This window comes from Symphodus melops, assembly GCF_947650265.1.
Source record: "Symphodus melops genome assembly, chromosome: 8".
NCBI lineage: Eukaryota > Metazoa > Chordata > Actinopteri > Labriformes > Labridae > Symphodus > Symphodus melops.
Genome location: NC_136698.1, coordinates 11,073,146 through 11,096,382, shown reverse-complemented (window position 1 = coordinate 11,096,382; position 23,237 = coordinate 11,073,146). Strand labels below are relative to the sequence as shown.

The 23,237-nt window shown below is 41.1% G+C and overlaps 1 protein-coding gene across 4 annotated transcripts in view; it reads right to left on the bottom strand.

Moving 5' to 3' along the window:
- LOC306828404 (arf-GAP with coiled-coil, ANK repeat and PH domain-containing protein 2-like) overlaps positions 1-23,237 on the bottom strand; it is a 42,657-nt gene that overhangs the window by 4,764 nt on the left and 14,656 nt on the right. Inside the window, exons 5-24 of one of the 4 annotated variants that reach the window (XM_079350864.1) lie at positions 22,900-22,958; positions 21,635-21,818; positions 18,239-18,283; positions 18,059-18,154; positions 13,474-13,548; positions 12,061-12,072; positions 6,422-6,534; positions 5,933-5,984; positions 5,486-5,586; positions 5,237-5,342; positions 4,772-4,980; positions 4,408-4,477; positions 4,168-4,262; positions 3,804-4,006; positions 3,105-3,206; positions 2,431-2,523; positions 1,737-1,969; positions 1,328-1,437; positions 1,078-1,188; positions 618-679 (exon numbers count right to left, since the gene is read on the bottom strand). In XM_079350864.1, the coding sequence (XP_079206990.1) occupies positions 618-679; positions 1,078-1,188; positions 1,328-1,437; positions 1,737-1,969; positions 2,431-2,523; positions 3,105-3,206; positions 3,804-4,006; positions 4,168-4,262; positions 4,408-4,477; positions 4,772-4,980; positions 5,237-5,342; positions 5,486-5,586; positions 5,933-5,984; positions 6,422-6,534; positions 12,061-12,072; positions 13,474-13,548; positions 18,059-18,154; positions 18,239-18,283; positions 21,635-21,818; positions 22,900-22,958 (2,131 nt within the window). The remainder of the gene's footprint in view (positions 1-617; positions 680-1,077; positions 1,189-1,327; positions 1,438-1,736; positions 1,970-2,430; positions 2,524-3,104; positions 3,207-3,803; positions 4,007-4,167; positions 4,263-4,407; positions 4,478-4,771; positions 4,981-5,236; positions 5,343-5,485; positions 5,587-5,932; positions 5,985-6,421; positions 6,535-12,060; positions 12,073-13,473; positions 13,549-18,058; positions 18,155-18,238; positions 18,284-21,634; positions 21,819-22,899; positions 22,959-23,237) is intronic. The other 3 variants (XM_079350866.1, XM_079350865.1, XM_079350867.1) reach the window with 3 other exon arrangements.

Genomic DNA, 23,237 nt, shown 5'->3' with positions numbered 1-23,237 from the left:
ACTGATTGAAAACATCTCATCACTGACCACCTCGTAAACAAAGGGAGCCAGCTGGAGGACACTCTTAAAGGGAGAATGGCAGAGTATCTCGTACAAAGTGACACTGTTTCTTCTGGTTTTGTGCTCTCTTTATATCTACACTTTAAATGCTGATGTTCCAGTTTGGAACAGAAGTCTTTTTGAAATGTCCACAGGTGATGGCTTTAACCTGGTCACTCTGATACAGTCAAACACTGATGATGTGCCGACATCAGGGTGCAGCTGGTCCAGCACCTGGAGGTTTCTCTCACGGTACAGCAGGAAACAGGAGCAGCGATAAGCTCCGCTCTTTTAACCAAGTAAATCAAAGTTATGGAGGTATCTCAATCAAAAAGTAGTTGGGAATTTCCAACAATACCTCTGATACTAAATTGTCCTGTTAATTGCAGTTTTGTAGTAAGCCGACCCCCAACACTGAGACCGGGTGTTTCTTGTTCTGAATCTAGTTTTTACAGTTTGTTGCTGCGGTGTTATAATGACATCACACAGTGTTTAAGTTTCATCCAGCTGCAGGCTAATAAACTCCTGCATGCACTTTCTGTACTGCATCTCAGTGGGGCTGTTGGTGTTATATTGACCTGACTGACTGTAGGGCCCCTCCGCCTCTCGCATCTCCTCGTTCATCTTGGCCAATCGCAACCTGGACAGGAAGTGAGACACAGAAAGTCAAACATTAGCTGAGTTAAAGACATGCATTCACCCATGAAACACCACTGACTTTTCAATTACAGGTTTAATGCTCTTTAAGTAAAATGAACAATAATGTCAAAGTAACGTCCAAAGATTCAAGGTGGGATTAAATAAAGACGTGTTAGCTGATTAAGAGGTAACATCTCGTGGAGAAGCCGTTACTTTCAGTTAATGCTGACAAACTGTAACCTCAGTATTCAGCTTTCTCCTCTCCTCTCCTCTCCTCTGTGTACCAGGTTCTTGTTCGCTCCTCTCAGACTTTGTTTATCCCTTACATGTTCATATAGATCCAGGTTGTGCTATTATTTTCCACGCAGAAAATTACAATCAGAAAAGAATTACACTCACAGCGTGACAATGTCTGCGTTAGCCGCGTCCACCGCTATCATCAGAGGTGTTTTCTCATCGATGTCTGCAGCGTTTTGATTGGCTCCTCTTTTTAAAAATAAACACACTTGCCTGTAAGGAGGAGAAAAAAAGATGATCACATTTCAGAGATTTCTTGGGTCAGGTCTTGTGTTGCAACCCACTCAAAATTCCCTTTCAAATCTTGATAACATTTTGGTAAGGTAATGCTGATGAGAGCTTGATGACGAACCCCGTATGTCCCAGCATGGTGGCGTGGTGAAGGGGTCCTCGGCCCTGAGCATCCTGCTGGTTCACATTAGCTGCGTTTTGGAGCAAAAACTCACAGGTGACCAGCGACCCCTGGAATGAAACATCAAAGTTACACATCCTAATATGCAACTTTAGACTCAACTTATTCCCACTGCACTGAAACTTTAAGGCTAATTATTCTCTTTACTCTTTGCAATTATTTGTTGGAACTTTATTTCCACTTGGCTGAATGTTGATTTTTCTAATTATGCATACCTGTATATAAAAAATACAGTCATTAAATCGACTTTTGATCGTCATGTTTCCTATGATGGACAATGCTTTCTTTGCTCATCTATCAGAGTTACGGTTACACTCTGAAAGACTGAAGTCTCTGGAGAAACTCTCACCCCCTGCACCGCCATGATTAGCGGTGTCCTCTTGTCGTCTTCGGTGTTGACCCAGTTGACCTCGGCTCCATGGGCCAGAGCCTCTGCCATGTCAGGCAGGCTGCGTGCACATGAGGCCCAGTAGAGCTGCAGACCTGGGCTGTACTCTTTAGGCTCGTAGAAGACCACCTCCTTACAAGGGGACGGAGGAGGCAACGTGGCAGGCATGGGCATGGGTGGAGACTCAGCAGCTTCTGAAATATGCAAGTAAAGTCATTGGAGTCAGGTAATACAGGAGTTATAAACCTCTCGCCACATGCGTTCTTTCAGGTTTTCATAGAAATAGATGCAATCATGTGCAAAAAGTACATTTGCCTTTTTTGGAAGTGCAATGCCAGTTTTCTCAAGCTCCAAAACTTCTGGGCTGGGAAAATGATTATATTATTCCCACACAGTTTTGTATGTATTATTATCAATTTACTATATTTATTAAAAAACTGATGAACTCTTCCGCATAAATTGGCAGCTGCACATCCATAATTCTCCCTTGATCTTAGCAAAAGCATCAAGCATAGTTCCTGCATGTGTATTTCAGTGGTAAAGAATAAATAAACTGCTTCTTGTACTCACTATTTTCCTTAAATGTTGTGCTTTTATCTTAAGTACAGCAGTGCTTAAGATTTCAGCAGGCAGGAGTGTTGTGCATGTGACTTACCTGCATCTGCCAGGCTGTTATTGGAGGGGGTGTTGGCCAGCATCTCCCTGCTCCCATCAGCACTGTTCTGGATGCCGCTGTCTGCACTTTTTACTGTAAAAACGAAAAGAGTCTGAATCACTACCTGTGGAAGAAGGCGTGGATGGATCTAAGTGTATAAAATGAAAGGAACACCTTAATGCTGATTGATTTTTTTGTGGTGCTAAGAAAAAGTATTTGGAAGGACCGGGACACACAAACGTTGAGTAGACCCTCAGAAGTGCTTTACAAAAATGTTTTTTACTTGCTTTTGACAGCTGCTAATGTTCATCTTCTGGGAAAACCAGAAACAGCAGGTGATCCTACTATTTTCAACAGAACATTTACACATAAGGCCAGCTAAAGTCAATGGAAACAACTCATCACCATCCCTTGATAAAAAAAGAAAGATGAGACAGACACCAGACACAGAATAAACCACGTGTAAGATAAACACCCCCACGCAGAGAAAATTAAACATGGTCTCCCTTTGCAAATTCTTCTTATACGATTGGATGTTGGAATAAAGACGGACTGGATGAGAAGGGAGCAGAAGGATGGATGGAGGGTTGTTAGTCCACAGCCCCAAAGCAGCGAACATTAAATGAAAGGAGGTGAAGGAGAAGCGGGTGAAACACTCAGCGTTCATTACTTACTGCTCCTGAGCTTGGAGGAGTTGTCAAAGTAGGAGAAGAGCGAGTCAAGCTCGTCAGGACAGAAGAGAGAGTCGCGGCGGGCCCCCGAGCCGCTGGCAACAGCTACGTTATGGATGATGGGAGTTTGGAGATAGGAAGGGTGAAGGGTATTAAATCGGGTTGCAGGGTGGTGGAGGGGGTTAGGGGGCAGAGATTAGAACAGACGCACAAAACAGCCAGGGGAGGATCGAAAGAGAGATTGAGGAAGAGAGGAGGGGAGAGCGGGGTGAAAGCAGAGATAGTTAGACTACAAGCTAAGTGGACACTGGAAGAGACAGACTACAAGAAGCATTGGAGGCAGAGAGGGCTTAGACATATGCTGTTCACAGAGAACAGACAATATGCCGATTAGTGGACACTTCTAAACTGCAAAGCACGACACAGAAAAAGGTGCAAGCATCACAAATGACACTGGTTTGGCTCACTTAATAGATGTGTTGTAATGTTTCTGAAGATGCCCTAAAAGTTCTATTGATACTGATGGGGAAAAAAGTAAAAGTAGTGTTCAGATATTATGTTGAGTTTGATTGAATAAGCGGAATGCCGTAAATCACGCGGGTCAGGATGTTGAAGGATTTTCTCGTCAACTAGAATAAAGGGGAAGGGTTTCCGAGAGCACAAAATAACAGATTTGTTGTGTTTGTGATTTTTCTTGCTAACCTGATTGTCCCGAGGCGTTTGAACCAGGTCTGAGCTTTGGCGTGGGCGGTGGCGGTCTGGGGGGAAGGTGCTCTGAGCTGCTGCTCAGCCTCTTCTCCTGTTTGCTCAGAGAAACCACTTTGTTGCGAAGCTCCTCGTCTGATGGCCGACGGACAAAACGCCGTTCCACGTATTTGGCTTTAATGTAGGCCTCTACCTCATGTCTGTCAGAGAGAAGAGGCATTTTGTTAGTGAATGAAGGAGGATTGTCTGATTATAATTTGATGACTTTATCTGCTCCAAACTGTTCCCCCCAAAAGGTTAAACCTTTTCTGTTATGACCATTTGGTCTGAAATACAAACAAGTTTTACACCGGTAGTGTACCTGGGATCTCCTGGATGTGGTTTTCTGGCTCCCAGCTCCTCTCGACGGGCCTCATAGATCTGGTTGATCACTCCGTTTCCCAGCTCACACATTAACTGTAAAATGTGTACAACACAATTAGTAATTAAACTCATGGGAATATTTACACAGACATTGAAAAAACAAATGTTAAAGTCTGAAGTGATAACCAAGTCAGACTCTCAGTGTGACCTTCACATTCGTTAGTTTGATCTTACTCACCTTTAACAGCTCAGGCTCCCATGTATCTAAAGTCAAAGACCGAACTTTGGAGAAATGCACTCCGAGGCTCCTGCAGAAGAAGAAGCATTAAAAAGACATGACTCATGTTTTTACAGTGATAGGGCTATACAGGCCAAATGTTTAAAATCCTTGTCGATCATTCTATTTCTAACTCATGTGAGTGAAGTTCAGGTTTTGGCCACAAGGTGGAAACTGGGAACTACAAAATCAAGAGCTTGCATTTAGAAGCTTGGACAGCATGTGGATTGACCTGAAACCTTCTGCTCATTGTAATTTGAAAATTATATCTAATTAGTTTCTTATTATTGAAAGAATTATTAGAAGCCACTCTGTGGTACTTTACCTGTGTATACCAGAACACTGGATGCAGAGGGTGATGCCCAGGTTGATGCTAGCCCAGCGAGGGTCTGGCTGGCCACAGTCACAGCAGCAAGTGTTGCCTGGGATGACCAGGACCTTCTGCAGGGCACTCTCTCCTTTCAGTGATCTCTCCTTTGGCTCTCCACCAGAGTCCAGGCTCCCGGTCGACGTGGAAGACTTCCTGTCCAGTTTCTGACACAACAGAAAAAGGAAAGGCACAGACATCCAGAGAGATTTATAAGATTTATTGAGATTGAATCAGATTAAACTTACCACTGTAGACAATAAAAGAATAGGAAACTGGTGTTATGTATAAACAAATACATCTATTCTGCTTTTGAAGAAAGAAAGAAATTCGGTCTTAATCAGGCCAAAGATATTTCCATCAGTGGAGCTTTAACATCAACCTCTCCACTATTCTTTTAGTGTCAGTGTGTTTCGTTTATACCTCGCCATCATCTCCCTTGTCTCTGAAGGCAGTGGCGATGCTGTTCTGGACGGCTTTGATCCAGGCCTGTCGCAGCTTTTCTGAGTCGGCCTGCATCATACAGCTCCTGTAGGGACACACAAGCGTCACACATCTGCTGTATGCGGCCTGTTTTGCGTGGTAAGAGGTGGGTACACTGCTACTCCACCTTCCCAGCTTTGTGATAGAGTGTGAGTGATCGAGAAGGATACCACAGTGAGTCAAACTTACTTGGTGGGCGATACCACTTCGAAACAGAAGCGGCGCTCTATGTCCTCACAGTGTTTCACTGTACACAGCCTCAGGTCTTCCACAACCACTGTAGGGTTGTCCTGAGGGGAGAGTATAGCAGCTTTGATTAAACACACAAAGTGCTAAACACCTGAAATTATGCTGAGAACGTGTATCAAACCTGTTTGCCTCAGGTAATGACAATTACAACTGATAAAATGTGTTTAACAGTTAAAACAGAGAAATATGATCATCTTGCCTTGAACGATATACGTAGGCTCTGTAGTTCATCAAACAGTCAAACATACTAACACACGTGCACATATAGCTGTCCTTTATCCGACACCACAGCATACTGTTAAAAATACATGTGCGGGGTATTTGTGCTGGGAGTCAAACACATGCATATTTTATTGTGGCGTGTGTGCGGGGAGTCACTTGACATACCTTAAATTTCTTCTGGTAAACTAGCTGATTGTTCTGGATGGAGAACCAACGCCTGAAAGGACATCACGAGAAAACCAAAGTCACATGCGGTTGCCAGTGATGCTCTGGAAATAACACACTTTGACACAGTTTCAGAGAGGATGAAAGAATATTACTTCAAGAAAAGAGAAGTGGCTGATGGGTAAATACATTTAGTCAGAGGGTCTGTGTAACGATGGTACAAATACGCATCTATGATCAGTAAATCGACATTAACTTCTTTCTTCAACGTTTAACTCAATTATATTCTTGACAGTGAAAAGTCCTCATCAGAACGTGTTTAAAGCACTTAGTGAAGAATTCAAAATGTGAAGTGCCTTTTATTTTTCTATCCTGCCTTTTAAACTAGTAACCCTTTTTTGACATTATCCCAATATAGCTTGTCCTTATCAGAAGTGTGATTTTTAATGTCCTAATGAAGACGCAAATCTGAAAATCTCTTCATCCTACCTATTCCACGTCTTGAAGGCATTGCTGGCCCTCTTAAACAGATAACCCTCCATGGCGATGCCGTTGTCTGCGTCAACATTGTACTCCAGCTTGGTGTCGTCATTCGAGAAATCCTGCACAGAAGAGATGAGAGTAAAGAAACAGAAAAACAGGAGAAAGGAGAGGACATGACAACAAACACTTTGGTTTAAACAAACAAACAAAACACAAACAACCACTAAAAAATCAATAAAATAAAAATGTACAATGTTGAGGTACTCATTGTAGAAAATGACTTAACACTTTTTCACATGGCAGAGCTTTGGCTCTACTCAATCCACTTGTATTACTTTCTATATTTTGCCCTACTGCAAATAGGACCTGCTAACGGTTGGTTCATGGTTGAACAAGCTGTCAAGTGAAACCGCTGTGTGCCTGCCTGTCTGCACATAAACCTGACCTCTGTGCACCATTTGCTTGCTTACCTTGGCTAAGGGTAACAGGTTACAGGTATAACGGATATTATCCACATTTTCCCCCTTAAAAAAACGTTGTGTAGAGTCGTACAGTGCAGATTAAATCAGGCATTAGTCTCACTTTTCTGACACACATGATGCTCACTACACGCCGACCTGAAGGATGTTGAAGAACACTTGCAGGCAGATTAGTCAGAGCTTATGTTGACGGATTAATAAAGTAATGAATGACAGAGAGGATAAATATAGATCTTAAAAACATACTCAAAGACACAACCCACATCATTTAAATTTGTTTCAAGGCTTTGGCTCCTTTTACTTTTTCCTTTGGCCAGATACTTGCACACAGATGAGAGACAAAAGTGACGAAAAAAGTACCTTTCAATTTAATCACCTAATTAGACTGGACTATAGGGTGATTAAAGTCTAAAATTTCAAACTTAGTATTAACCCATAATGTACTATGTCCCCATTAAATCAATACATGCACATAAACAATGAGACCGAGGCTGCATTACTATTACTGGACATAATATTAACTGCAATGACAAATGCTACAATGTACTTTTGTCCAATTATTTCTAAACGTGTCGGTGTCATCATCAGTGTTGTGTTTTTACTCTGCTGCTGATCTAACAGAATGTAATTTATTGTCATGGGACTGTCTTTGTATTTGGCTTTAACTACCTGAGCTGCTGCCTCACTCTTCCTCCGTCCTCCTCTTTTTCTCAGCTCAAAGTGACATTTAACACCTTGATGCATGCCGTGTGTGTGTGTGTGTGTGTGTGTGTGTGTGTGTGTGTGTGTGTGTGTGTGTGTGTGTGTGTGTGTGTGTGTGTGTGTGTGTGTCCTTGTAGAGTCAATTTACACAGAGTGTCACACTATCTTCATCATTCACAGCTCTAAGCCCGGTGCGAGGATGGGCTGAGGAAATTATCCTCTCATTCATCCTTCTAGAAATATCCAGCCGCTCTGACTCACACAGCCTGGTCACATTGACATTTTCTTCCTTTATTCAACCAAACAGAAATGGTTCTCTGATGAAAGAAAGAAAGTTCTTTCAACCCAAAAACTCATGTTAGTCCCTTGTATGCAATAATATTTTAACCCAATGGATTGAATAAATTCCTATTAAAGTAGGCTATAGTTTTCTTCACATGCTTATGTGATGACTTCAATCTTGTCACTCGTTCTAGGTTTAAATAGGGATGTCAGCATTAACTAGTTAATTGTGATATTTAAAGGTCTGTAATGAAAGCTTTCACTTTTTCCTTGTATGCTTTTTTTGTTGCTCTCTGAAGTACCAGTGATGAAAAGAACAACAGTGCTGCATCTTTGAAGGTCTCATTTCACTTTAAAAAACTTCTCGATCATTGGACGAGATAAACGTGATATCTACCTCATGACATCAAACGTTTCACTTTTTTACCCTTTCTTTGAGCTGTTCTCATTAAGTTTTTGATCTGTCAGAGCTCATTTTTCTGTTGTTAAGTCTTAACCTTTGATCTAACAGAAGGTGCTTACTTTATTTCAAAATAAAAGCAGGGTTGAATTCAAGCAGCAACAAAACCATCCTGAGCACCAAAAACGCCCCCAGCAGCAGCTGTTTTTTTTTGTTGTTGCTGCCCTGACAGCGCTCTCAAATAAAAGAAGTTCAACTTGTTGTGATCAGTATTATATCAGCCTGCTCTAAAAGGACCAACCAGACTGGAACACTTTCAGGGAAACATGTTTCTATTCCATTTGAATGAAATATCATCAGACAGCGTGCTATCAGAATCAAATGTAAGTAGTAGTTATATTACTGAAGAGTGATTTGTGCCAATAGGAGATTATTTATTGAAAATAAAAAGTGATGTGTAAGAACTATCAAGAACAAACATCACATGAAGAGAAACATTTAGTTCAACTGACACTAAAATATGAGTGGGTGGCAAATGTAGTTCTTCATATGAAGTAGTTGTAGTTCCTCCACACATTTACATCCTGTATTTGTGTTTGCTGTAGAGGCAACGTTACTGTGTGGTCATGATTCCTTTGTGTCTCTATTTACTTCTAGTACATAAATGAAAGTTAATCTGTTTGTTCATGCACACTACCTCTCATTGCCTGGATCTGTAATCTAACCTGAGCAGTAGCACACGCATGCACACACACACACACACACACACACGCATACACAATTTTCCAAGATGACACACACTGGGGCAACTGGGGTTATTTTGAGTGCACAAGAGGAACAAAACGCGTCTGTATTAAGCTTCTACACAGGAACACAATGGAAAGTACCCTGGCATTTTACATATCACCATTTCCTAGAGGTAGGGAAAAAATAAATCCAAGAGGAAGGGTCCACAGAGCTCAATATGAGGCTACAACGTACACGTTCTAAATGATATACAGAAAAACAATCCACAAAAGCATCTTCCAAAACGTGGAATGTTTTATGCCAACGTATAAGAAAACAGAATCAAGGTTACACCAGAGAAACGATGATACCAACACTGACCTGTTAGGTACACGTGTGTTTTGGAACAAAAACTAATACATCCTTAAAACCATAAAGAGTGAAACACATCGATACATACGTGTAACACTGGTACAGTCTTGTGAAAACATTCAAGTTGTCTTTATTTCAACTGTGTGTTGAGAAACTTCTCTGACCGCTCTGCCCGAGTAAACCATTTTCAACCCAGTCACATACGTTTAAAAAGAGGTAGTGGTCCAACAAGTCTGGTGTGTCAATGTTCTGAAACTTTCTGGAGTCAACGTTTTTGGCGAGAGGCAACATTATGATTAAATACAATCTAAATCTTAAAAATAAAAAAAGACGATAGACTTCAGAGCAATTAAGCACTCCATGACATCACACCAGGAACCTGAGCTCACTGTGGCAGACAGTGGCACCCACATCACAACAAACATGCTGCACACTCAGCTCACACCAACACAAATTATTGTGTTACACCCTCGAATGAGGAAACAGGCGGAGGAGCAAAAATCGACACAAACACACTGCAATGCAGTCTCTCGGTGTGTGTGCAGGTGAGGAGAAGAGGGGGCAGGTGGGGTTACAAAACGGATGTCAGATGGAAATCAATGCAGTGACTCTACGTACGGAGGACGACCTCCAAGCACAAAAGTTGCGGCAGTCGGGTGAAGAGTCGAGCTCAGTCACCTCCTAAAACATCAGACACAGCAAGAGAACACACAGAGAAAAGAAACATGTATTTTCTTACTCTAACATGGAATAATTTAAAAAATAACAGGTATAAAGACAGACATCTCGATACAAAACACAGACTATTACTACCCATAGCAGCAATGCTGTCGCTCAAAAGGGACACACAGTGAAACTTCCTCTCCCTCCTTCAGGTGCACTCACCAGATACCACACATAGTGAAAATGGCTGAAAATCTTCATCTTTCACAGAACCGTGAAATCATGAGCCACCTTCTGAGTGTATCCCCTGGAAGCAGATTGATGTTATCCTAAAGTTTCACTGAGCAGCATCTTATTGACACGCTGGGACTCTGAGGAGCATGGCCTATCTCCTCCACACACTCTCCCCTCCTCCTCTCCTGTGGCTGTTTGTGTCTATCAGACTGTGGCTGCTCCTCCTCCTTCCGAGTCCTCTCACGCTCACCGAAGGTCACCTGTGTGTACGTGTGTGTGTGTGTGTACGTGTGTGTGTGTGTGTGTGTGTGTGTGTGTGTGTGTGTGTGTGTGTGTGTGTGTGTGTGTGTGTGTGTGTGAGAGAGTGACTGAGTGATGCTAGTATTACTGTGAGGTTAGAATAATTAAGTTGTCCACGGAGAGGAGCTCAGGCATCAAACATTTATACTGACATCAAGTTAGTATGTGTGCACTGCAATTTTCTTTTCTGTGTGATAAATAAAAAAATAAAACTTTTCTTTAACCTTTAAAATAAATGAAAAAGTGTTTATGAACAAGAACAGACTTGCGCTTACTCTTATAGAGAAGCGGTAAGATCACTTTAATACCAGGTAGCTTCAAAACAAATAAAAAGGTATTTTCTGAAAAAATAAATAAAATAAAACTGGACGTTTGTTTTCTCAGTCAGCAGACAGTCTCTGTCCCCTGCAGCTTAGCTTCAATGTGACATTGTTCTGTCCTGTGGTCACCGTGCTGCTGCTGCTGCTCAGTGAAGCCCACAGACAGACAGGAAGTACACTCAACGTACATCCCCTTTCAACACTAAAGAGGTGAAGGATTTAGTGTCAAAGGACATGGTACATAAAAACGTATATGAAAGAATAAAGGTCGGCCATAATGTAGCCACTTATTAATGCAAGCTAGATTCAAAGAGTGTAGTGCAGTTTAGTGTAGTGTAGCTGCCAGTGTGTGAGTATTTTCACAACTAGCAAGTGATACAGACCGCACCATGAATACAGGTCCTGCATCTCTTTGGGTCAAATGACCCTGGTCACCAGAGTAGATACAGATCATTCAAACAGTTTCTAATAATTATGCATAACTGAATTAACAATGTGTTCACATTACACAGACGTGACACACAGTGTTAAAAGTGACTTCACAAGTTAAAGGACTCATCCCATAAGGCCTCATATACAACCAAATACAAAATGGAAAGTGCATTTAAAAGATAAAAAACACGACCTGGTTGTTTAGTTTAGGTCAACCATGTTAAAGAACATGTGCAACACAGGGGATGATTATATTTAAGGGATACATATTGAAGTAATGCAGCACTGTTGTACTTTACAACACACCTGTTTTATTTTTCAAGGGAAAGAAGCTATCAAACAGATTTAAATATCTTACTGCAGCTGCACCATTTTGTACCAATACTGATAAAGTATTGGGAATCAAAACTGAAAAGAAATGCCCTCCTCCTTGCCTGTAGTAAGTGAGTTTAATATCTGCACATGACTAATCACAGAGTAGAAGAAAAGCTGCATGGATGTGCAATGAGATAGTGGTGTCAACATAAAGTCTTAATTTGAATCATAAATTAAGACTCATTAGTACACATCGACTGACAACATAAACGTCAGACAATATTTGAGGGTATCACATCATGCCCACTTGTCTCAACAGTGAGCTGCAGAGGTGGCGCTCCAGCACGCTGTGACAAAGCGTACAGAATTTGTCCAACCATGCAGATATAACACAGAGAGGAAAAAGACAGAGCAGCTTACCTGGATAGCAGCCTGAAGGGAGCGGAGGAAATGAGATGTGGGAAAAAAGTAGTAGAAGAAAAGAAGAGACAGCTGGTTAGGAGTGTCTGTGTATAAACAGCCAGAACAGAGAGGGAGAGAGGGAGAGAGAGAGAGAGAGAGAGAGAGAGCAGGGGGAGTGAGACGATATAAAAATAGCATCGAGATAAATTGAAGTAGGGGAGGTGGAGGATAGTTGCTCAAGGACAGGGGGGGAAGTTGGCACATGTACCATCACTGACCATCCAAGAGGGAACAGAGAGAGAAAGAGAGGGAGGACAGCAGGCAAAAGAAAACACACAAACCGACAGATGGGAAAAGGACAGACTTAGAGAGGAAAGAAAGACCTCAGTAGAACTTGCACACAGTTAAAGACAGTGAGCTTCACTGATAGACAGAAGAATACACAGAAGCCCAGCAGACAACAGCTGGGTAAAGAACGCACAGATGTTTAGGAATAATTAGGCTGTGTGATGATCCATTAAAGCTGATCCAACACATATCCTAACATTATATCTGACACCTCTTTTTCTGTTGATCGTTTGCACAACTTCAAACTAACTGTGTAACTGTGTTAGTATGGGCAGAGAAGGTAGTGCACAGACACAGTGAAACCCAACCCTATTTGTTTGGAAAGGGTTTTCCATCAGCTGTCAATAATGCATGTGTGGCTGAGATCATAGAGCTTACCTTACAGCTGAACGCGTAGTACTACTGCTCACTTGAGATATGTGGGGTTAATGGATAAATACTTTTTTTTTAAATAGACAAAATCTGAGTGACGACCCCCCTCCGTTAATGCAGGGGGCTCATATCTTTTCTTTTTTTATCTTTTATCCCACTGTCTACTTTTTCTTTGGTCAAGTAACTTCTGTTCCTGTTACCTAAATTCATGCCTGAAGTGCCACTATGAAGAGTCGTGTAGTCGTGACTCGTGAAGGAAACTGGCAGGGAAATCGCTTTAAAAAGTTATTCACTAAAAGAAAAAAGAAAAAAAGAAAAAAAACTTGAGCAGTGTTCAAAAACAGTTCAGAGCAGGTGAGCAGTGATGGCCAGTGATGGTCATAAGGGGTTAAAAGAACAGGAGGCTCGGGGGTAGAAGGTAAGTCCTGCAGGAGGGCCGTGGGTTTACTTTTTAATTGGAGGTGGTCTGGATGCAATAAAAAAGGCTTTGTGACTACAGGCAGAGGGATCTAACAGCCATAAAGTAACTAGACACAAGACAAACTCAAAATGAGAAAAGCTTCTCCCCTAAGTGGCTAATTTAAAGTTTTTAGTTTCTAGGTAGAGGACGGGATGATAAAGTTTGATTTACAATTACTTGCTAAGTATTGACATTTTTTTTTCTGTGACTCAGTTTAAATTGAAATAAAGATGAGAGCACATTGAGTGTACCTTTTGCTGAATGGTGGAGTGCTTCTGCTCCATGTCTCTTTTCTCTTTGGCAGCATCAACGACCAGCTGGTCCAACTGCAACAAAACAGAGCGACTGATCAGTCAAGCACCTGGTCATACAGCTTAGATTCAAAACAGCGTACACAAACACAAACATGCATCCCAACAAATGTATAAGAAATGTTTTTAATTTGGGTAAACTTAAATGTCTTAAACTAATCAAACAGCACATAAACAGTTAAAATCTGACGAATATTAATTCAAGGGAAATATATGAACTGATGAGCCATTGAAATGAAAGACGTGTGACTGCACTTAAAATGTTTCAACAAGCAAGTATTTACTGGTGTCATAGAATTTCCCTCTGCAATCTTTCAAGTGTGACTGCATCTAGAAAATTAAACACTTTTTCTACAGGCCAAATCAATACAAGATAGGCCTTCGGCACACTTTCTCTGGATTTTCTTACTCTACCCACTGTCTTTTCAAATAAAGGCGAAAAAGCTCAAAAATATATCTTGCACTACTTCGACTTCAAATTGGATGTAGAGATGAAGATAAGCAGAGAGAAGAGCAACACATTTGAAGACAGGATGGTGCTGGAGGTCATAGGTTTGAAAATGTGCCAGTTTGCCTTTTGAACAGTGAACTATTCATCCGTGCCTCTTTTTTAGTTAGTTTCAGCAAAAAGACCTAAATCAATTTGTCTCGTGTCTCAAACACAACAGGGTCAGTATCTGCATATTGAACATGAGGGTTTACTTCTGATCAGCTGAATTTTTATATGCATGCCTCTAACAGTTAGAGTAGCACAACTTCAAAGGGCATAAAGAGAAGCGTGCGAAATACGATACAAGAGGGTGTTTCACATTGTGTTTCCTTTAAGGCACAAATCTTCATGTTATTGCTCAAATTTAAAGCAAAATTACATTTAACGTATTCTTTGTATATTGTCTTTTCTTTCTTCAAATATTCCACTTTGTAGAACAATGTGAAAAAATACAGCTATTCCATCATTACAAAGGAGAGAGCATACGAGGGAGCTTGATCTTTTGTAATGTTTAAAGAGGAAATGGGTGGACGGCAGAGCCACAGGCAGATAACATCAGATGGGAAATGTTTTTCCCCTGTCTCACCATCAGCTAGTCCAGTGCAGTCCATGCTGTCTTTCTGTTTTTCAACTGTGTAAGCAAAAGCAGAGACGTACGATTGTGTGAACCTCTCCACACATTTTGTGACAGTGACTCACCTTAACCTGTAACATCTTATCTATCCAAGCAGCTCTTTCAAAAGTAGTAAACGGTAGCACATTTGAAGTGATCCATGGAGTGATCACACCAAATGGAACTGAGATAATAATGATAATCTTGGTTCGATATGGCTGACAAGATTTTTGTGCTGCAGTGGACTTTTACGAATATATTTGTATTTTTCTGTAAAAGCTTCTTCGGGGTGGCTGTAGATCATCCTGTACAGACTTGGATTGGGAACCAGAGGCTGCTGGTTCACTTCCTGTGCACCGCCAACAACTTCTCAGGGGTCTCTATCATGGGGGTGTCTGTCAGTTTGTGCAGGACGTCTATATGAGGCTGTTTGTGTTTTTAAAAAAAGTCAACTGAATTTCCTCTCCGGGATTAATGAAGTTGGTCTTCTTCCTCTTTCTTATTAGTATTATCATTATGCTTCTGTTGATATACAAGTCCCTTTTCCAAACAATCACAGGAACATTACAGTAACAGTACAGTTCTTCTCTCTATGTAGCCCATCTTCTTGTTTTGTTTTGTAACTTCAACTCTGTCAAATTGTAATTGCCATTTTTAGTCTTCTGTCATCAAAACAAAACCCCAATTACTATATCATGCAAGGCAACTGATTGCCTCTATGTCCTAAACCAGTGGTGTCCAAACTTTGTTTCTTGCGGGCCAAAATTGTTGCGTTAGAATCGCTCACGGGCCACAGGTTTTTTTTTTTTTTTTTAAATATTGGAAGGAACTTTTTGTATTTTGACCTCTTCAAAAAATAATGTAAATACACAATAATTAATTGCAGTGGGAAACTGTTGTGTTCTAATTTTTTGGAAAGAATAGTCAGGCTTTTATAGGTCTCCCTCGCTAAAGAAAAAGAACGAAATATGCCATCTGATGAGGCCTAGGGCCAAAATGTTCTGATTCTTCGAACAAAGTCAAGGGCCACAAACAATCCTCTCAAGGGCCACAAATGGCCCCCGGGCCGCACTTTGGACACCCCTGTCCTATATTATACTAACAATACTTTTACTCCAAACATAAAAGTGTGAAACCAGGTTTGTGTGTTCACCTCCCGGTTCGTATAACTTTCTTGCACTGAGCTCTGATTGTAGAATAACTCATTCACTTTCTCATTGGTAAAAGGCTTGGAGCCACACAGTATGATCAGACCTGTTGACAGCTCCTCCACACCTCCCTGCACAGCCTCTCCACCTTCTTCAGCTTCATGATGCAGACAAAGAAAAGAAATAATCCACAGCTCTGCCTCTGATTGTCCTCTCCTCTCAGTTTCAAAATGTTCCAAATCGAGCGTGTCAGGCTTAAAATCCACACAACGCAAGCTTGACTTTGTTGGTTTCAAGTTGATGAACAACTACTCTCTCAATCCTTTCCTCTCCAAGAAAAAAGAAAAAAAGAAAAAAGTATTTTGCTCACACAATCCCTTTCAGTCTTTGGAGTGTGGAGGGCTTACAGCTGATACCTCTCCAGCTGCCTTTCCATTCTACTTCAATCACTTTATGCTCCGAGCAGATTACATTCTGCCTCTTATCTCGTCCTAAATCGACTTTTCAAAGTGTCTTCGATGGTCCCAGCCCTGTTTGATTCTTTTGGTCAATTTCTTGACAGTACAAATGTCATATGGTTCCAACTTTAAAACAACCACACTCTCCTCTTATATCCAGTTCAATGGACTGTTGTTCCACTTCTTCTGATCTGGCTTCCACAGTGGTCTTCTACTTCTCAAAAAGCTGCACTTGGCTTTCTTGTTGGTTTAAACATCAGGGAAAAAAACATGCTGCCCCTCAACTTTTCAGCTTCTGCGAGATCTCCATCTCTCGTATTAAATAAAATGTCTTCTCGTTTAGCTCTTGCACAGCTCCAGCCTTCAGCTTGATATTCCTCAACTTTCAGCACCAGTCGTGGATGTTTTTGCTGCGTTCACTCAGCTGACTGTCAACCCTGTGAGTCGAAATGTGGGAAAATCCTTTTCCACCCCTCTGGCTGCTTTCTTCCTCATTCCTGCTCCCTGTAACAGCAGCTCCACTATGATAATCATCTTAAAGTCACATTCGGGCCATCCTCTGGCTCAGAGGGAAGGCTGTGTTTACCAGAGGATGCAAACAGACGCACACACACGCAGAACTGAAATATCAGTTGACAAAAAGAAAGCAGAGGACACACACAAACTGAGAAGAAAGGAAAACAAACAGAGAGAGGAGAGAAGGGTCGTCCAGAGGTGAAGTCAAAAGCCGAAAGTGCAGCCCTAATGATGACAGTTTAAATCCAAGACCACTAAACACGAATTACATTTATATTTAGAGTCACCAAACATACCTCCCAAACTCTGAAACAGTTCCTGAACAGGAACCCTGTCCAGGTCATTCAATAATATATTCATCATAACCACAATTATAAAAAGTGTTTATCCCTGAAGAGAGGTAATGGTTATAAGTAAAGTGATGTGACACGTGTTCCCCTTCACTGCTCTAAATAGACCCATGTTTGCTTATGATGTCGGAGTTTATACTGCGTGACGATGCAAACACACAGGAGTAGGCTTCTGTTTATTTATGCAAAAAGTCTTGAACCATGATAAAAAGGGAGAATAAGGAAAGGAAGGTTTATTACCTTCTGGAAACACACAGATGTAAACTTAGGATCAATGGATTAAGAACTAAATAACTATGCAGGAAACATTATTGCCCTCATGTTAACTAAAAGGGACGTTGAAAAGGGGAAAAAACATTAATTATTGATGTTGGACGACCCAAAATAGCTGCAGTCTTATATAACACAATTAATTACACTGTACGTGTGTGTGTGTGTGTGTGTGTGTGTGTGTGTGTGTGTGTGTGTGTGTGTGTTAGATTTCAGTCAGACCTTTGAGAGTTAATAAATTGAAGGTGGGATTGAGGGTTTGGGTTTGAGTTTACTATCCAAACAAATACAACTCTACTTTAGTGCTCCCTCATAAGACACCAGCGATTCTTGAACGCACATTTCCGGGTCAACAACTCAAATAATCTCATGGCGAGACACATGGCAGAGTCCTGATGATCTGCTGTCAAGGTTAAGAATGGCTCAATAGGAAGAGGAGATGTGTGACTGCTGTGATAAAGCTCAACGCCTCGCTAGTGAGGAGATGGAAGAAAAAGAAAAACTGATAGAGGCCCATGACAAAGGGCAGTGAATTCTGCCTGTAGGTGTTTTGCTGAAATCATGTGACAATAAAATGTCAGTGATTGCAGTTTCTTTCCTCAGCTTTAACAGTTAATGAAGTGTGTGAGTAGGGAAGGACATCAACATGTGTGTACATGTGTGTGTAGTCCGGTCTGTACCTGTCCTCCAAGCAGTTTCATTAGCGGTTGTAGTTCGCTGAAGAGGTCATAGCCTTGGTGGAAGAACGTCAGGTGGGAGTACATGAAGGACAACATCTGAGGAGAAAATATGAACTATTCAGAGAGCGAGTAGGGCTGCTTCATAACAAATCACTTGATGTGCTAGAAGAGATTACTCACTGATTTTAAGATCTCTGATCTTCTCTTGGATTGTAGCACATTGATCTGTAAAAAAAACAAAAACAAAAAAACGGTGTATGTGAATAACTTGGAAACATTTTCTGTCCTTTCGTTGAAGTTCTACCATCCTTACAGCTGACGATAAACAGAAGTGTCAGCAAGAAAGAACGTAGTAGCTGAAATTGGCCTGTATAATGTCTCTCCAATCATTACATCTGTAGCAAATGACATCATGGACGGCTGAGCTGCCTGTCCTCCTATTGAACTGCATGCACTCTTCCTGTAGACTCTTCCACAAACTGAAACCAGCACGCTAGCCACACAAGACTGGCCAAGAAAGGAAGTTGGATACAGTGACAACAATGAGTCTCTGCGCTCCTCTTAAACGCTCTTTCTTTAACTACGGTAGTTCTGCATCAGCAGTGAGGAGGCAGATCGTGTTGACAGGTGCCACGGCATGACTTGTTGATGAACGCATTTTATTTCTCACAAAATCATGCTAGCTTCTCTGATGTTTCTTACCCTACATTTAAATCGAGAAATAAAAATAAAAAAACGAAATAAACAAAAGGTAAAGGTAAGAGAAAATGTGCAATACGAGAGAAAGTGACAACAAAAAAAAGAGAGTGAGGCCAAACAAAAGACAGAAAAGAAAAGGAGGTAAGCCGTTTGTGATAAAATAATTAAAATATACTTCAGAGGAATACAGGGAAAATGAATCATTAAATAAGCTGAACTGAAGTAGAAAAAAGATCACAGACTATTCTTACTGGATAGTAATACTTAATACATGCAGCAGGGGGAGCTGCATGTCTGCACGCTGTCGCCTCTACAGTTCTCTAGTTGAATGCACTGCAGTGTGTGTGTGTGTGTGTGTGTGTGTGTGTGTGTGTGTGTGTGTGTGTGTGTGTGTGTGTGTGTGTGTGTGTGTGTGTGTGTGTGTGTGTGTGTGTGTGTGAGACTCTTCATTCTCCTCTAATTAACACTGTGCTGCTCATCAGAGCTGGGTTGTTATTTTAGGTTAATGTTACAGACTTGAGGAAAGTTAAGGGGACGGAGAATAAATATACTGACAGTGAAGCTGATTCGCTTTTTTCCAGTCTCGTAGAAACTAAAGCTAGTTGTGTGACAGGAGAGTATCTGAGGGGGCGGGGTGGATGCATTTGACAACTACAAAGGGCAATTTTTTTGCAGTCATGAAAACAGAAACAAAACACTTTGTCCCACAGTGGAAAAATAAAGTTCAATTCTTTGTTATGGCCAGCAAATTTTTGGTGGTGAGGCCATTTCCCTTGGCAACACAGAACCACACGTGTGTTTATATACAGATATAAATCCCACTGGGGGAAGGAAGCTTAATTTCCATCCTCTAGTCACGGTGGTTGGTGCATCACATCTTTTACAAGCCCCCTCCTTCTCTCCATTACAGTCAATTAGTAGTTTTGACAGCAGTAGTACTGCTTAGCAATGGTTTGTTTAACCAGAGTAGTTCACTATGGTGACAACCTACTAAAGTGCCAAGAGCTAAATTTACGAGCATTTGGTCAAGTTGTGGTCACTCCACACCTACATGAGTGCACGATTTCAGCTCAAAGTCATCCTTCTTTAAAACCTTTTTGAAAAATAACATGTAACTGACATGAACTGTGCTTCTGCTTTTCAGCCTGTCTTTATTCCATAAGTGATAACCTATCAGTCAGGATGAAGTCATGCAGCCTTATTTGCTCTGACTGCACAATGTGTTTTCATTTTATAACATACAAGCCGTTTCCAAGCTTCACCAACAGTCAATAAAGCAAAGCTGAAAGGTCAGTGTTTTATGATTCAGCTCTTTGTGGCATAGCAGGGAAAATGAAACATGCTCCGTTCTTAAACAGTCGTGGATGCGAGCCTGGCTTATAACCTCTCCTATATTTTCCTCTCCCTCCACCATCCTGCATGTCACTGCAATCTGTGCACTGTATAATTAAGAAAAAAACAGGATATAAAAGAGCAGAATTTTTAGTCAAATGTTTCCTGCAAGCCCAGCTGCAGAATGTTGAAGTTGCAGCTAAAAGCAAAGAGGTGAAACATAAAATGAGAACGATTAAATCAATTGTGTTTGCTTATAGATTCCTTATAGCAGGTCAACAGGCAAGATTAAAAAAAACTCAGCCAGACATCATTTTATGAGAGAGAGATTATGCAGCAGACCACTGGAGCAGACTGCCAACCCTATTTTCAAACCTCCTTTTGGTTTCTTTTCAAAAATCTAATTTTGGAGCTAGCTGTGCCTACACTGTATTGTTTGCTCCTTTTGGAGTGGGATTCAATGAACAGGCCGGTAGATGCCTTATCAGAAGGCAGGAAACATTCATCGGCGCAAATGTGACCAAAAGTTGAGAGCCGATGAGTTTGACAATAATGAGCAGTGTTTGCTGCTAAAGGTCAGAGACAACTCGAAACAAGAAAAAGGTCGAACTCATTCTTAAAGATGGAGTAACATGTTTGCACACAAGAAGAGATGTTTCATTGTATAACAGTCATTTCCCTCTGCAGAGGTCATTCAGCTTTTAAAGGTCTTACTACTATACCCGTAAACCCTGACCCATTTCCAAACCTGCAATCATTGAGCAACACTTCTCATGTATCCTGCATTTTTTTAAGTGAACAACATTGTAACATTTACTTGGTTTTTTTTGGTTCTTCATCCTCCTGCTTTGTGTCTCTCTTACTTGTGCTACAATTATCTGATCTAAAAAATGAATTACACGTTCGCCCGAGCACTTCATGGAACATGACTTCTCACAGCTGAAAGAACATTATGTTATTGCTTTGTTATCAACCATAAAAAAAACATAAAAGTACATTTAACAGAATGATTTATCTTCTAGGTCAGGTTGATGCTTCGTTTTCTATTCCTCTCATTGAGCCACATCCACCCTGATGTGTGTCCGGATGAGTTGGGTGGTTCACTATGAACGGAGCAGAACTCAGCACAGCTGTTGTTCATTCTTCTCTGTGCCACTTCAGCGTTTTCAGTCTGACTCAGCATATTTAGTTCCCTGTCCAAACCCAAGTCGGCTCTCATGTACAGAGAAATATCCAAAATGATGGTGTGCAGCTAAAGTTAAAAAGCTGAGTTCCTCATCTTTGGAAACTGCAACACTTCTGGTTTTGAATTACTCCAACATGTGGATGAGATTTATATACCCTTACATTACGGTCACAACTTTCCTATTTCTTCTTTCTTTTCTTAGTGTTATTAAAGAAATACACCATTATGCAACAGTGACTTGGTATTTGAGCTTCATGACTTCCTTTACTTGTATTTAAAAGAACCAGCCTCGCTGTTTCTAAGCTTTGCTCGCCACTGAAATGTTGAGACAATGTAAAACCTTCAGTGAGCTGTCGTACCTGTAAAACGTAATCGAGGACGATGTGTCGGAAGCACTTGCGTGTGGCAGTGAGAATGTTGGTGGCCTCTTCCACCTCATGCTGCTTGTTGCGAGGAGCCTGAGCGTTCTTGATCAGCGCCGCCTCCTTTTCTTCGCTCACTTTGTCAAATTGCTTCTTGGCTTCTTTGAACTTACGCAGGTCACTGGAAAAAGAAGGGATGAACGGAGGTTACAAAACAATATCTGGATACAACAAAAGCATGTGTTGATATGAACCCTTTTTGTTAGTAAGTCACAAAGATCTGAGAACTCTTTGTTTAATAATCACTTTTGAGCACTAACATGATGTGCTGTTGTCCTGAGATGATGGAAACACCCCTTACATGGTTCCACAGACATTTAGAAAAGGACAACATTTTCTGCATAATGCTGAATGGGCTGGACACGCTCCTTTGGTTGATCTTTTCAGGGGAATGGTAAGGTTTTGGTTTTTTTTTAAAGAAAATAAACCTCCTCAACACAGCCAGGGTCAGGGAACAGGAACATGTTAGGGTTGCTCGTGTAAATCGCGTTCAGCTGAAAGTCCAAGATGGTTAAAACAAATATATTATGTATATTTAATAAAACTATTTGACCCAGTTCTTTTTCTGCGTTCCTCTGAGTGAACGGTCAGTGCCTCTAATCTCAAGGAGGAGGACAAAGAAGCTCGACTTTCGCCTCAGTGAGATTAATATCAAACTGCTGCAAGAAGTGAGAGATAAGAGAGTCATGTTTCCCTGCTTCCTCTGAGAAGTTTTGGGTGCTGCTGATGTGGACATTAAGCTTTGGTGTGCCTGGGGCTCAAGCTGCTAATCCTTATAGTGTCATAAACCACAAGGTCCCACTGTTTCCTGCACTTACGCGCGTCTGCAATGCAGCCCTTTATTAGGAGGCCTTAAACAGGGTGATATGAGGTTTTCTAATCTAATATTGTGTCCTTAAAAGCCCCGTCTGTATCCTTAGACAATCAGATAAGTGACATCCCTGCAGCATCTAATTCATATACATAGTTTCAAGGGAAGACTTAGTTAAAAAAAAAAAAAAAAATCAATTACACGTTTCCTGCAGCCTTGTTCTTCTGAAGTGGATTTAGTTAAGCTCAGATATTTTCACTTTTCCTTTTTTAGACAATCTCGACACGATCGTGAGGGGGAATTAAAAATGTGTGCAACTGAGCCTCGTGACAAAAATACACATATAGGCCAATCTTCCAAACGGTTTTATCTTTTTGGAATGAATACTCACTCTTTGATAAATATTTGAAGCTGGGTCTTGATTGATCTCTGGGCCTGATCGAATAATATCTGTAGGGGGGAAAGAGAGAGAGAGTTTTAGCTCATTTCTGTATGACACAAATGCTTCCATCTAATTTAACAAATTACCGTAAATTCCGGACTATAAGCCGCTACTTTTTTCTCACACTTCGAGCACTGCGGCTTCTACTCCGGTGCGGCCAATGCATGGATTTTTTATGGGGGACAATGAGCTTCTGCCGCAAATACATTTGACTTCGTCACGTCGGATCTTAATATCAGTCATTTTGCGCTTCATGCACGCACCCTCATGATGGAAAACACACGGAG